At 38.6% G+C, this 12,614-nt stretch overlaps 1 protein-coding gene across 2 annotated transcripts in view; it reads left to right on the top strand.

The window, feature by feature from the left end:
- Positions 1–11,361, top strand: part of IGF2BP1 (insulin like growth factor 2 mRNA binding protein 1) — a 61,517-nt gene extending 50,156 nt beyond the window's left edge. For both annotated transcript variants that reach the window (XM_015810477.1, XM_015810476.1), the window contains 8 exons: positions 936–1,058; positions 1,662–1,797; positions 4,026–4,148; positions 5,104–5,220; positions 5,564–5,638; positions 6,650–6,781; positions 8,066–8,179; positions 11,269–11,361. In XM_015810477.1, the coding sequence (XP_015665963.1) occupies positions 936–1,058; positions 1,662–1,797; positions 4,026–4,148; positions 5,104–5,220; positions 5,564–5,638; positions 6,650–6,781; positions 8,066–8,179; positions 11,269–11,361 (913 nt within the window). The remainder of the gene's footprint in view (positions 1–935; positions 1,059–1,661; positions 1,798–4,025; positions 4,149–5,103; positions 5,221–5,563; positions 5,639–6,649; positions 6,782–8,065; positions 8,180–11,268) is intronic.
- Positions 11,362–12,614: the final 1,253 nt, after the last annotated feature.

Raw genomic sequence — 12,614 nt, 5'->3', positions numbered from 1 at the left:
GGCTCGGCGAAAAAGGCGCAGGTCCGCAACTGTACGTAGGTCGGGGGGTAGGTCATTCCAGAGGGCAGGAGCTGCCACAGAGAAGGCTCTCCCCCTGGGGGTCGCCAGCCGGCATTGTCTGGCCGACGGCACCCTAAGGAGGCCCTCTCTGTGGGAGCGGACTGGTCGAAGGGAGGTGTTTGGTAGGAGGCGGTCTTGTAAATACCTAGGTCCATTGCCACGGAGTGCTTTAAAGGTTGTTACTAACACCTTGAAGCGCACCCGGAAGGCCACAGGCAGCCAGTGCAGCTCGCGCAGGAGAGGTGTTACATGGGAGTATCTAGAGGCCCCCAGGATCCCCCGCGCGGCCGCATTCTGAACTGTGATCAATTGTGATCAACTGTGATCAACTGTGATCAATTGTGATCAAGCAATAACTGCTCCAAAGAAAGAGTCCAGCTGCGATCCGACATTGCAATAGCTGGAAGGTCCTATTGCTCTCAATGCAATAAACTGGGGAATAAGACTGGAAGTAGCAGCCTAATACAGGTTTAGGAAACATAGGTGGTCCTCACTTAGTGACAATAGTTGGGACTGGCAACCTGGTTGTTATGTGAAGCAGTCACTAAGTGAAAACATGACTGTGAATATGATATTACTTCAACTTCATAGTTTTGTGAAGATCATAAATGCAGGTATTGGTTGCAAAGTTATTTTTTCATCACTGGTAACTGCAAAGAGTTGCTGTACAAGGCAGTTGCTAAACAAGGACTGCCTGTAGGTCCATCTGGTCCACTTTTATTGATACCAACTGCCTGACCAGGGTTTTCCACTGTTTTAGATAATCTTTATATCTTTATTGGAAAGGCAGGTGATTGAAATTGGAGACTTCTGCATGCCCAGCAAACAATTTGCCACTGAGTTTTAATTCACTTAACTTATTTTTCATACTCAAGTGCTGATGAAGTACCTCTGAAAATCCTAGCCCACAACAACTTTGTGGGACGACTGATTGGCAAGGAGGGCCGCAACCTGAAGAAAGTAGAACAGGACACAGAGACAAAGATCACCATCTCCTCGTAAGTCTTTGTTTTTTCCTACCTTACTTTCAATATAGTTGTGAACTTTTTGGCTTTCCTATTCTGATGGAGAATATACAAGCAATCTGTGTTTGTGTGCATATAATACAATCCTGCTTATCCCCTGGCTCCCGTTTGCCAGTTTTTTTGACAAGTAATCTTCTACTTCAATAACATACAAACAAACAAACAAACTTCTGAATGGGTGCCTTAGCCCCTGTATCCATTACAGTTGATGTAGAAGGCAAAAGGCTGAAACAGAATTGGATATGATTACGGGAGCAGAGAAAGCTCCTTTGCCTTCTAAATATTTTGGAGGAGCAAATTGTGGAATTTTGTCTCCCAGCCTGTGGCCATTATATATCAAAAAGATTGCCTCATATGTAGGAGTTCCTGTGATCCATGCCTTTCCTTGGAAAATAATGCCAGAGTATGTAACAGTGCTACCTACTTTTAAATGAATATTACTAGAATTATATGCTAGAATTATATTCTTGGGGTGCTTTCTTTGATAAACTAGTTGAATTGAATGCAGAAATCTGAAAGATTTGCCAGGCAGGGGTTTTTGACAGAACCACTTTTTGTTCTGATGTTCCCACTCAGCCTTCAGGATTTGACATTATACAACCCTGAAAGGACTATCACTGTGAAAGGCTCCATTGATAATTGCTGCAGAGCAGAACAAGAAATTATGAAGAAAGTGAGGGAGGCTTATGAGAATGATGTAGCAGCCATGAGTGTAAGTGTGTTTGTACCTATTTTGTTTCATTCTTTAAGATTCAAATGTGTATATTGTACCCTATATGCCAGAGGTTTAGGCTGTCTGTATTGAACGGTTTACCATCAAAAGACCCTACCATCATTAACATCATTTGCTCTGAGATAATCTCCTTCATTGAAGTAATAAGGAACTGAATCTAATCCAAGTAGGGGAAAATATTGGTGAAATTATTGGGAAGATGCACATAACTGGCAAAGTGTGCAAATTTTATCCCTTTCACTGCACACTCACCTCATCCTGCCCTGTAGATTTCCTGGCTTCCCAGTCTTAATTCCCGAGAAGGAATTATGAAGAAATATCTGTCCTAGAACATTTTCCAACTGGAAAGGTTCATAGGCAAAAGAGGCTACAGAATAGTCCTTGACTTACAACCACAACTGGAACCAGAATTTCCATTGCTAAGCAAGGTGATTGTTGAGCGAGTTGGGCCCAAGTTTATGATCTTTTGTTTGCCACAGTTAGGTAAATCACTGCCGTTATTAAGTGAATCACATGGTCATTCAACAAATCTGGCTTCCCCTATTGACTTTGCTTGTTGGAAGCAGTCTGGGAAGATTACAAATGGTGATCACATGACCCTGAGACATTGTAAATATGTGTCAAGCGCCTGCATTTTGATCATGTGACCATGGGGATGTTACAGTGGTTGTATTCGCGAGGTCTGGTTGTAAGCAACTTTTTTCAGTGTTATTGAATGATATTGAATGTAGCTTTGAATGGTTGCTAAATGATTGATTGTAAGTTGAGACTACCTGTACAAAGTAATGGGAAGATATATAGCAGAGAGTAACAACCTAGTCCAGTGATGGCGGACCTTTTAGAAACCGAGTGCCCAAACTGCAACCCAAAACCCACTTATGCATCGTCGGGTGCCGGGTGAGTATGGCCCATTGGGTGGGTGTGGCTGTGGTGGTAACAGCAGACTGGGTGGGACTAAAAAGTTCAATCAATCAATTCCAACTTTGCAAGATGTTTTTTTCCCCGTGAGAAGTTGAAATTGACTGATTGATTGAACCTTTTTTTTTGTACACCGCGGCGCAGGCCTAAAGCGAAAAGGTTTTATAAAACCCAGCTGAAGGCCTAGGACTAGGGAGACGGCGCACGTGCCCACAGAGAAGGCTCTGAGTGCCACCTCTGGCACCCGTGCCATAGGTTCGCCACCACTGACCTAGTCCTTCTTGGCACGGGGCCTGGTTATTTGAGAAACTACCTCCCTTCAGTTCTTTCTGTCCACCTGTATATTTGAGCAGGGAGGACATGCTGCAGATCTCTTTAATTAAATGATGCCATCTTGTGGGACAAAGGAGGTGTGCCTTCTATGTTATGGCCCCCACCTTCTAGAACAGCATCCAGAACCCCTCTTAAGACCTGACTCTGTTCCTAGGCCTCAGGGGTTAATGTGTTTGCTCTGCATTTGGGGAGTAGCGGGTTGTCATATTTGTTGTTTATTCCAGTTGTTTTAGTCTAGGCCAGGGGTCTGCAACCTTGACAACTTTAAGACTTGTGGACTTCAGCTCCCAGAATTCCTCAGCCAGCAGAATTCCTCAGCCAGTTTTTAAGAAGAGACTGGACAGCCATTTGTCTGAAATGGTATAGGGTTTCCTGCTTGAGCAGGGGATTGGTTAGATGACCTCCAAGGTCCCTTCCAACTTTTTTTTATTATTATTATTATTATTATTATTATTATTATTATTATTATTATTATTATTATTATTATTATTATTACTACTACTACTACTACTACTACTACTACTACTACTACTACTACTACTACTAATCTTGCTGAGGAATTCTGGAAGCTGAAGTCCACAAGTCTTAAAGTTGTCAAGGTTGCAGATCCCTGTTCTAGGCTGCCTATTTATAGGGGTTCCATTTTAATTGTTAAGCCATCTTCTGGGTGGCCATAACAATTTAATAAATTAAACTAATAATAAAATAGACTTAAACTTTTTAAAGCAAATTCTAAAAGAATTTTATACATCTTGAGTATAAAAAGAGAAACATCACTTCAAAGCAAGAGCTTTCAAACATAATATTAAGTATGCTCATTTAAAGAAAAATGAGGTGATCTTTGCTTTAAGCCTTTCAGAGTTATTAAAGTCCCAGATAACTGTGTTTTAATGAAAAAAAAATAAACACCCCCTTCCCCCTTCCCTTTTGTCTTGTTTTCTCTGTTTTTATTTTAGCTACAGTCACACTTGATACCTGGTCTCAACCTAGCTGCTGTTGGTCTCTTTCCTGCTTCTTCCAATGCAGTGCCCCCTCCTCCAAGTAGTGTTTCTGGAGCAGCTCCATATAATTCTTTTTTGGTAAGGTTGAGCTCTGTTTCTATATAAGCAATTTGTAGCATAGAATTGTCATAGAAAAAAGAGGCAGTTTATCTGTTTGCATAGCTTCCACTAAGCTGTGTATTTGGTTCCCACTAAATTTGGTTGCATTCAGCAAAATGCATATAATGCATCCTTATATGGGGGTGTTTCTAGAATGTTGAGAATCTTTTTTTTTGTATTTTATTTCACATGGAGTGTCATATCTGGATACAAAACTGGACAATTGCAAAATGGACAAGATTTTTAATGAGGGTCAGGTGTTATACTTTAGTGTTTCACTGATTCTTGCAATGTCAGTAGTGTATAAGAAAAGCGTGTGCAATAGCAGTAGCATTTAGATGTTTATTCTGCCCCATAGCACTTTACAGCATTCTCTGGGCAGTGTACAGCATAAGCACTATTTACATATCGGCCCCAACAATCTGGCTCCTCATTTTTAATGACCTCAGAAAGATGGAAGGCTGAGTCAACCTTGAGCTCCTTCAGGACTGAACCTCAGGCTGTGGGCAGAGTTTGCTTACAATACTTCACTTTTAACCACTGTGCCACAAGGGCTCCTCAATACAATACATCAATTTCAATGATGTTTATATACTTTGCTTCTGAGCACGAAGACGGAAAAAGATGGTTTGATTGAGCTTTCATAACCACCCCTCCCAATTTGTTGCTTCCTGTTATTATAAACACTTCAAACCTATTTTACCTCTATAGCCAAATTCTCTCACATACCATTTCTCCTAGCTGCATTTATCATCATCATCTGTTCCGTTCATGCTGAGTTCACTGAAGTTGCACTAAGCATGTAATGATGTCATGGCACTTCAGCCCATAATGGATAGTAGTAGAAATTTGTTTTTAGCCTATCAGGATGTCAATTGAAAATGTCCAGTTTCTCTGACATTGATTGGTGTTCATAAAACTATTCTCTTGGCAGCCTCCTGAGCAAGAGACCGTGCATGTTTTCATCCCTGCCCAGGCTGTAGGCGCAATCATTGGCAAGAAGGGGCAGCACATCAAACAGCTCTCCAGATTCGCAAGTGCCTCAATCAAGGTGCCCATACCTTTCTGTTGCTTCAGTGCTTCAATCTTTGCTAGTTAGTGATTGTGTGAAATTTTTTATGCAATAGCTACAGCCATGTTGGTTTTGGAAAACAAGGCAGAAACTTCCTAATAGTGTCTCTCTGACTGCATTGATGAAATTAATAGTGCATTTTTTTATACTTTAATCTATTTGTAAGAAAATCTGGGAAACATCTTTGGAAGGATATCACCATCACCATTTTTTTAAAAACACAATTCTTACTTCATGACTGGATCAATTTCCCTGCTCAGCTGGGACTTTGTTGTTAGACAGATTAGTATTTCATTTCATTGCCTCTTTTTGTCTTCTCTAGATTGCTCCTCCAGAGACGCCAGATTCCAAAGTGCGTATGGTGATAATCACTGGACCGCCAGAAGCCCAATTTAAGGTTTCTTTCTTCTATGAATTATATATAGAGAGGAAGTTAAAATTACAGAAATGTCTTTCTTTCTTTCTTTCTTTCTTTCTTTCTTTCTTTCTTTCTTTCTTTCTTTCTTTCTTTCTTTCTTTCTTTCTTTCTTTCTTTCTTTCTTTCTTTCTTTCTTTCTTTCTAAAATGTAAAGAAATCCTAACAAAAACAAAGCGACATCCAAAGTTCTACAGGTGTTTAGCAACTGCCTCATTTAGTAACTTTTTCAGTTATGTGATGAAAGGGTAACTTTGTAAACATTATTTGCATTTATAACCTTTGCAGTTTGCTAAAGCAAACAAAAGCTGACATAAGATTGTAATCACAATTGCGGTTTCACTTAGTAACCACTTTGCTGAATGTTGAAGTTGCCAGTCCCAGAAAACGGACTGATAGCCTGCTATTTCAGAACTCTCTGCAGCCCTCAGAATCCTTTTACAAGTTACTGCCAAATGTTAATACTTAACATAACAGAAATCAGAAAATACTAGTTTTAAGTATATCGAATTTGTGCACAGCTGTTAACTTAGTGTTCTGCTACCCCATTTAATTATGTTTATTATTTAAGTATCACTATTGCCATTCCTAGAGAGGAAGTCTGGTGTAGAGGTTAATGTACCAGTCCAGGAACTGGGAGAATGTGAATTGTAGTCTTGCTATATGGGACTACCCAATGCCAGCTGGGTGACTTTGGACCAGTCTCTCTCATCCCTAGGAGACAAGGGCATATCACTTCCAAAAATCTTGCCAAGAAAACTGCAGGGATCAGTTACTAAGTGTCAGCAATGATTTGAAGGCACCCATAGACATTAGCTGACGATCTAGGATTTGAGAACAAACAATAAGAAGGATGAGCTATTTTGATATGTATTTATGTTAAGGTATAATTAATAGCACTCTTCCAGTATTAGGTAAAGCTAAAACATGCTGTAATTTCAGAGGAAATGAATTACCTATTTAATTGCTCTTTGGTGGCTTGATTTTTTTCAGGCTCAAGGACGAATTTATGGAAAGCTGAAAGAGGAGAACTTTTTTGGGCCCAAAGAAGAAGTAAAACTTGAGACGCACATCCGAGTCCCTGCCTCAGCAGCAGGAAGAGTCATTGGCAAAGGAGGCAAAACAGTGAGTGCAGGGTTGGGCTGTGGAAAGAGTCATATTAGAAAAAAAGCCCTGTGAGGGTGGGTTGCTTCATCTGTGGCCCAAGATGGGGCATTAAATAATGTATGGTCAATATGATGCAGATCTGTTTCCCAAATGCCTGATAACCGAAGCACAGTTAAAATTCAAGGCACGTTTCAAATTGGCACCTTACAGAAAGCCCTGAGGAGATTTAAAAATTAACATCAGGCTAGATTGTGGTTTCCTGTATTGCTTAAATTAGCTTCTGATGAAGAGCAGTGTGAAAACAGTCAGAAACCAAGATCTGAAATCAGGTTGGAGGAAGATCTACCATCCATCATTTGAAGTTATAATGGACTGTTTCAACGCCACTTACGACCCAGTTTCATTAGTTGTGCTCCCTCCTTCCCCTGTGGACACATAGCCACATTTCAGGCACTTGCCAACCAGTTCATCTTTATGGCCAGTTTCAGCATTCCATAGTCATGTGGCCATAATTTATGACTTTGACTGGTTTCTGCCCTTTTTGGCTGGTTTCTTGCAAAATTGCCCATAGGAATACATTGATTTGCTTAACAACCACCATGTTCTCTTTATAATGACAGCATTTGCTTACAACTTGCAAAAGTTGTAAGGTTGGGTCTGGCACATGGATGTCTCAACGTATGACCCTCAGGATTTACAGTGGAAATTCCAGGCTCTTGTGGTCCTAGGTTGATTACTATTTGTACATTTTAACAAGCAAAATACTGTTTGAGGTGTTGCTCTGCGGTCATGAGAAAGACAACTCATAGTTTGAAATCTTAATTATGATTATTATTATAAATCGTGATTATATCTAAACTAGTTTTCAAATATATAAATAAACCATATAAAATTAGTTTTCTAGATTTACAATATATACTTTTAAGACTTCATGGTTGGCGTTAAGCCATTGCATAATTTGCTGGTTTTAACTTGAAGTATTGCGCTAGTTTAGTCATCTATACCTTATTTATTGAATCGTACGTCTTTAAAAATAAAATAAAGTGTGGCCCCGGTTTTAGAGTATTTAAAATAAGAATGTTGAAGGGAATGGCACAATTTCAAAATGCTGAATGATTCTTTTTAGATTTCTGCATATCTGAATATGAGCAAGTTGGAATTTCTTAGTTGGGTGTCCTAATAAAGTGGGACATGACCACAAAATAGGGTATTTGCAAAGCCATTTGTTCTTTTCAGTATAGAATAATTAGCATTTTAAATGCTGTCAAATTAATTAATTAATTTTTTCCCCTCTATCTGTAGGTCAATGAACTTCAGAACCTGACAGCAGCTGAGGTAGTTGTTCCCCGGGATCAAACCCCTGATGAGAATGAGCAAGTCATTGTCAAAATCATCGGACATTTCTATGCTAGCCAGGTAGCAGCTAATACAGATCACTGTACTATGCTAAGATGGGCTTGGTTCACAGCTGATGCTAGACAAGGAGCAGGCAGCTTGCTTATGGCATTCAGTTTCTCAGCCCCTTTTGGCAGGAGATCAGCATTCCTTACTCTTTCAACATTACATTGCATTTCAAAAATAAATAGTGAATAGATCTTTTAGATAGGTTTACTGTATCAACTTTACTGGGCAGATAGTATCAAAAATAACTCCAAATCTTACATTATGTCTTTGATGATGCTATTGCAGTACCACCATGCTCACTTCCCTGCCCCCCAAAGAGGTTTTTTTAATGTATTTTATTGATTTTTTGCAATAATAATCATTGGTGCTTAGTAAACAGCGTGTTATCTGGGTTCATAAATTTGAAAAAACAATAAATGATAATTAATTTCTATAATTCCATGCTCAATGTATTAATTAATAGTATATTTCCTTGATCTTCCCTTCTTCCAATGGTATTCTCCTTTGTCAACATTAGATAAATATAATAATATTTTCAATGCATACAAGGATAGATATAAACATTTTTTGTGTTTGTACAAATAACAATGACATCCATATATAACATCTTTTCTAATTAATTTATGTTTCAATTGTATTTATAAAAGTCATCTTGTTAAGTCACTATGTGTCCTGTTTTCAAAATTATTATTTAAACTTAATTTCCCCTCAGTATTCAAACCATTCTTCTCAGTCATAGTTTTCTTAAAATTGATTACCTAAATATCCAAACTTTTCATTTACATACCCCATCCCAATATTTTCATATTTCATATATTATAAAGATACTATACTATTTATATATCCTATAACATCCACATATGACATCTTTTCTGAACAGCTTATATTTCAATTATATTTATAAAAGTCATCTTGTTAAGTCACTATATGTCCTGTTTTCAAAATTCTTATTTAAGCTTAATTTCCCCTCGGTATTCAAATCATTCTTCTTGGTCATAATTCTCTCAAAATTAATTACCTTTAAATATCCCAACTTTCCATTCACACACGTCATCCCAGTATTTTAACATTTCATATATTGTGGTCTCATTTAACCAGCTTAGTTAACTCTTGATTATTTGCAGGTTGTGGACCATATTTAAAAGTAATTTCACATAGCGTGCAGTGCAGTAATCCAATTACGAGACTAGTAAGACATAGAACTCTGCAACTAGGTTACCTTAACTCAAGTAGAGCTGCAGTTGGCAGCTCAGTAGGAATTAGAAATAGAACTTCCTTGCCACTGGTGCCATCTGATCTCACAAATACTAGCCCAATTGCAATCTCTAAATTCAATTGCAGTAATTGTGATGTTTAATGCTGACCAAATGCAAAGCAGTTTTACTTTTGACAGTCCATTGCAAATAGTTACTGCAATGCGTTACTGAATTTCTGAGGACTGGCCCCGAGTATCCAGTCCACCCTCAGAGAAAGCCCTTTTAGCAGTTCAAAAAAGATGCAGTAATTGTTGAGGACCTTCTATGTTCTAACTTCATAACAGAATTCCATTCAGTTCATTGCTCAAAGTTAAGCAGTAAACTAAGGATATTCCAATTTTGTGTAACCAGAGATGGTTTGATGTCCCTTCTTATTTCATTGTTCCACCTGAATATGATTATATGCCATTGCTTCTGAAAAATCTTCCAAAACATTTGAGAATGTTTCTGACTCCATTAGTTTCTAGGGCAGACCAACTGAATAACTTTCTTGCCTTTTCAGGAGCACTTGGCCATAGATAATTAAATCTCATAATCTTAGATAATTAGTTCTCATAAGAGAGGTTGATTTTCTTAAGAGAATCCATCTTTCTTATGGCCCATCCATAAGACAGGTGGATTCTCAAAGCATTAATGACTGGATCACTTCCATTTTGGCTTGTCCTCCAAATTGGATTGAGATTAAAAGTTCTGCACTATGTTTTGGACCTATCATGTTCTGAGATGTACTTGAGTGAATAGCTACTGCAGGGATATTGATATTTCCTGGGAATCTCTATGGCGAACTTAAGAGATTGTCTTCACTAGCTGAGGCAAGGGGAAAGATGAACAGCAGGGCAGGTGGTTCATCAATGAAATCCTTGATTTTTGTCTGTGATCCAAAATCAGCCCAAAATCAGTTTTGAGATTCTTGGATGGGACAAAATTCTGATAGATGACTTCTTCCTCCACATTGTCTTTCTGAATTGAGCTGCTATTGGGCCAAATATCTGGTTGGGCAGAGCTGGGTTAGATCTTCCGCTGCTGCCACCAAATCTCATTGATGTAAATGAGGTTAAACTCGCTTTCTTCCAACCTGATTTGGCATTGATCAACAGCGTCTCAAGGTAAGAGAGAAGGCCTACCTAGTAATCCAAGGTTGAGCGATGGGGTAGCAAGGCAGAGCACTATTTTTATCTTTCTTTCCCTTCCTCCCTCTCTCGCACACAATCACACGCACACAGATTTAATTTTTTTTAAAACAGACGATAAAAAGGACCACAAACTAAAATAATGTAAGCAAAAGAAATAAAAATGGAAAAATAAAATAAAAGAGAAAGCTAAAAATGCAAGAAGGGAAAAAACTAAAAGAAATATAGAAAAGAAAAAAAAAGATACAAATAAGTAGCTCCCTGCCTTTCTTAAGAACAGTCATTAATTTACTTTTTACACTATGGTTACAACATAACTATCTTGTTTCTATAATACATTGTTTCTAAGCACCAAAATTACAAATCCTAAATTCACTTTTTCTGTTTTATGCAAAAAGGGTAGCATAAGGGGTTTCCAGTCAGCAATAAAGTTGCCAAGTTTGAAAAACTCTGATCATCTTGTTTATAACTGCTTATAATTATGAGAAGAAGCAAAGAGAAAATTGTAACTATCTGAATTCTTAATTTATTGATAGACAGTGTCAAATCATGGGGTTTTGATCTTAGTTTGCATCAATAAGCCACCCATTTGAAACCTAGAATTGTTGAAATGTCATTACTATAATTCCCAGAGTGAGAAGAAGAGTGATTTGTCTTATCTATCTTTACCTTCCTTCTTTTCCCTCCTCCCTCTCCCATCACTCTTTTTTACCAGATGGCTCAACGCAAAATACGTGATATCCTTGCTCAGGTGAAACAACAGCATCAAAAGGGACAGAACAGCCAGACACAAGCACGAAGGAAATAGGAAATGACTTGTACCCGGGTGTATGAAAGAAGAGAGAGAGAGAGAAAGAGTGAGAGATGGACAGATGGATGAACAACATTGACAATGGATGAAACAAAGCCAAGCAGAAAAGAATGATGATCTGTTTCAGAACCCTAAGAGTGGCTGGGATTCAGTTTACCATAGGCAGGTATTAATAATTTTTTGGAGATGGGTGTCTTACTCTATCATGAGCATATACGTGTCTGTATTAATACAGACATGGACTCTCACACAAAGGTATTTTCACACAGTATACTATTTGGGGGGGGGATACTAAGTTCAGCAATAAACAAGAAGTTTTAAATCAAATTACTCTGTCAGACTATCAAACTACGGATGATCATGGTTTTGTCTAGGAAAGCAAGAAGCTTACACATGGAAGCATGTCATGCTTTACTAGATCAAGACCAAAATTTTAAAAAAGCCCACCTTAATACTACCTTCCCCACCCACCCCCAATAGTTTCAAGACTTATTTGGGCAACCCTGTCCCTAACATGAATTAATGTTTGCACTTGTCAAGAGAAGGGCAGAGAATGGAACCGGATTCTTTATAACTGCCTCCCTAACAGGCTCCCTTATCTGATATTTTCCAGGTATTTGGCTTCTGATACAGTATTATCTCAAAGATGCTTTTTTCTTTAAAAGGAAACTGGATTGTTGTTGTTTTTTCCTTGAGGAGGAACAAGAAAACATTTCGCTTCTTATCCAAGAAGCTTCATTAGTTAATGGCGGGGGATTGAAGGATAGGTTCTGATAGGATGGTGGGGAGGGGATGGAAAGATTGTATCCCTTTGCAATCATCTGGTCAATAGCTCTGAAAGCTATTGAGGCCACTTGGGGGGTTTATTTGTGCCCTAATCTAGTTTATTTGTGCCCTAATCTAGTGGTTTCAGCAGCTCTCAGAGAGTGCTAACAACCAGATGACTGCAAAGGAATATAATCCTTCCAGCCCCCCCTCCCAATTCTATCAGAACCTATCCTTCCAGCCCCCCTGAATCTAGTCTCAACTGTCAGTACCTATCCATCTCCCCACCATCAAAACTAATGAACCTTCTTGGATGAGAAACAAAACATTTTCTTCTTCCTTAAGGAAACAACAGCCTTTTTGGGGGAGGGGGGAGCACCTTTGAGACAAGCATGACCTGGATGACTGAGGACCTCTCCAGACAGATACAGTATTATGTCCTTAAGATTATGAAAGTCAGATGTCAGATTTTCCCCCCATAGTCC

Source organism: Protobothrops mucrosquamatus, unplaced genomic scaffold (assembly GCF_001527695.2).
Source record: "Protobothrops mucrosquamatus isolate PMUCROS unplaced genomic scaffold, P.Mucros_1.0 scaffold10, whole genome shotgun sequence".
Lineage (NCBI taxonomy): Eukaryota > Metazoa > Chordata > Lepidosauria > Squamata > Viperidae > Protobothrops > Protobothrops mucrosquamatus.
This window is presented reverse-complemented; position numbering and strand designations above follow the sequence as displayed.